A 2,034-nucleotide genomic window follows, 5' to 3' on the forward strand; every position below is an offset into this window, starting at 1 on the left:
ACATTTCTCACGGACATGCGATTTATCGGGTGCGAACGGGTACGATGGCGAGCATTCAAAGATTCATGCCGTTCAATAAATTGCTTGTCACGGAGAAATGTCGCGCAACAAATGTCAAGAGTGAATCGACATCGGGGAATGCGCTTGCTCTACAGAGATGTTAGGTACTCGACCGAACAGCAAATTATCATATTAGAATGGAAAATCTAGACTAATTTGCATTTGATTCAAAGGATATGTACTTGGTGAAAGTCAGAGTAAAACTGAAGAATTTTTTTAATTGAAATAAAAATTAGAAAGAAATTTCATAAATATATATATACGTGTAATTGATTGATAATACAAATATAGATTATCTGAAATTTTAATGGTTATTCATCAGTGTGTATTTTTTTGAATGATCGATCATTCCTGTGGATCGTTTCAGGATTGTATCTCGTAACAAGATAGTTGCTTTTGCACGCAATCTTTCTACAAATATGCATTGCTCGCGTTACTTCGCGGGGCGGACTACTCGTCACGGAAAAATCGCTGCTCCCCCTTTCGTCTTCCTTCCTCGTATCTTGCTTTCGACATAAGATCGTCGATGAATACCGCGCGCAAAACAAAATCGGCACCCCGATACTGGTATTCGCGATCGGGAAATCAAGATATGCAGGTTCCTACACGAACACGGTTAGGAGGGGATTGACTTCTCTCTTTTCCTCTCTGTTTCTCTCTCTTTCTTTTTCTGTTACTCTCTTTCTCTATCTCTTTCTCTCTCATTCTTACATACATACGAACGCACGCATACATGTGCACACACTTCTTTCTCTCTCTCTCTCTCTCTCTCTCTCTCTCTCTCTCTCTCTCTCTCGTTCTTTCACTCACACTCTTATTCTTTTTCTCTCTTCATCTTGCTTTCTATCTCTTCCTCTTCGCGACGTACGAGCATCTCAATGGCACGATCTCGCCCTTCGTTGGAAACGACGCATTCGACGATGCCATTCGTCGCGCCACTCGATGACGATCGACCTCTGTGTCACTGTGAGTCCACCTTGACCACCACCGTCACTCTCTTGACCAAGGATCAAGTACGATCTGTAAATATAACAAAATTGTGTGAGTTTAGTCTCAGTCGTTGTTCAGTTGTCAGCTGTTGCCGGCTATCACAATTTCTGACAGGCAGTCCATGGACGTTACAATTTGTTTACATATTATCAGAGTTATCCTATTAGAAACCTTGATCATTTGATTGATCTCTAAATGAAGACAAGTAGAAAATTAAATGACTACGAAATAAAGAATATAAAAAATTAGGAGCTTTATGTAGTTATTAATGTTTTGAATGTGTATTATCCAAATAATAACGAAATTAATTGATAATAAAGTAAAAATAATAGTAAAAAGTAGTAATAAAAAATAAAAGTAAAAAAATAATAATACTTGTGATTCACAAGAAGCAAATTTAGATTTACAAGAATTTAGAATTTTATAAAAATCTATTCCATTTTATTTTTATTTTGAAAGGAATTTTGTGTGTTGTATCTGAAAAAATATATCTCTAAAAATTCGTTAAAAAATCTGCAGTATTATTTAAATTTGTCCACATATAAATGTAGTAGACACTTTTTTACTTTTTTAAAGATGGGCAATTTAAAATTATTAAATTTTTAATGATATAAGTATTCATACAAAAATGAAAGAATTTTGATTCAACATTCAATTCTTTGATGAAGTGATAATGCTTACTTATTAGGCTTGATTTTCGGGCATCTGCATGCCAGATCAGCTGAATGAACGTAAAGGGACACGTCGCCACGTCGAATCCTCGAGTTAGGATTTTTCTTGTAGATGAAATCGACGTTTAGAGTGAATCGGATCCAGGATGTGCCTGATACGCTTGTACCGGTCTGCGAGCTGTCGCTTTTCTTGTGTCTGTCCGTTATTCTGCCCAGAATAGCTGCGTTGAAAAAGAACATTGAGCATTACATTTCAAGCATACACATACATAATAATGTTACCAAGTTATAATTGAGATAGAATATCTGGAGC

The 2,034-nt window shown here is 36.2% G+C and overlaps 1 protein-coding gene across 1 annotated transcript in view; it reads right to left on the bottom strand.

Annotated features, from left to right (window-relative positions):
* Window positions 1–865: 865 nt before the first annotated feature.
* The window catches only part of LOC108689850 (netrin-1-like), a 208,253-nt gene continuing 207,084 nt past the window's right edge, over window positions 866–2,034 (bottom strand). The window contains exons 6-7 of the mRNA XM_018196807.1: window positions 1,732–1,942; window positions 866–1,080 (exon numbers count right to left, since the gene is read on the bottom strand). Of these exons, the coding sequence (XP_018052296.1) occupies window positions 936–1,080; window positions 1,732–1,942 (356 nt within the window). The 3' untranslated portion in view covers window positions 866–935. The remainder of the gene's footprint in view (window positions 1,081–1,731; window positions 1,943–2,034) is intronic.

The sequence above is a fragment of the Atta colombica genome, unplaced genomic scaffold (genome assembly GCF_001594045.1).
Source record: "Atta colombica isolate Treedump-2 unplaced genomic scaffold, Acol1.0 scaffold277, whole genome shotgun sequence".
NCBI classification, from domain to species: domain Eukaryota; kingdom Metazoa; phylum Arthropoda; class Insecta; order Hymenoptera; family Formicidae; genus Atta; species Atta colombica.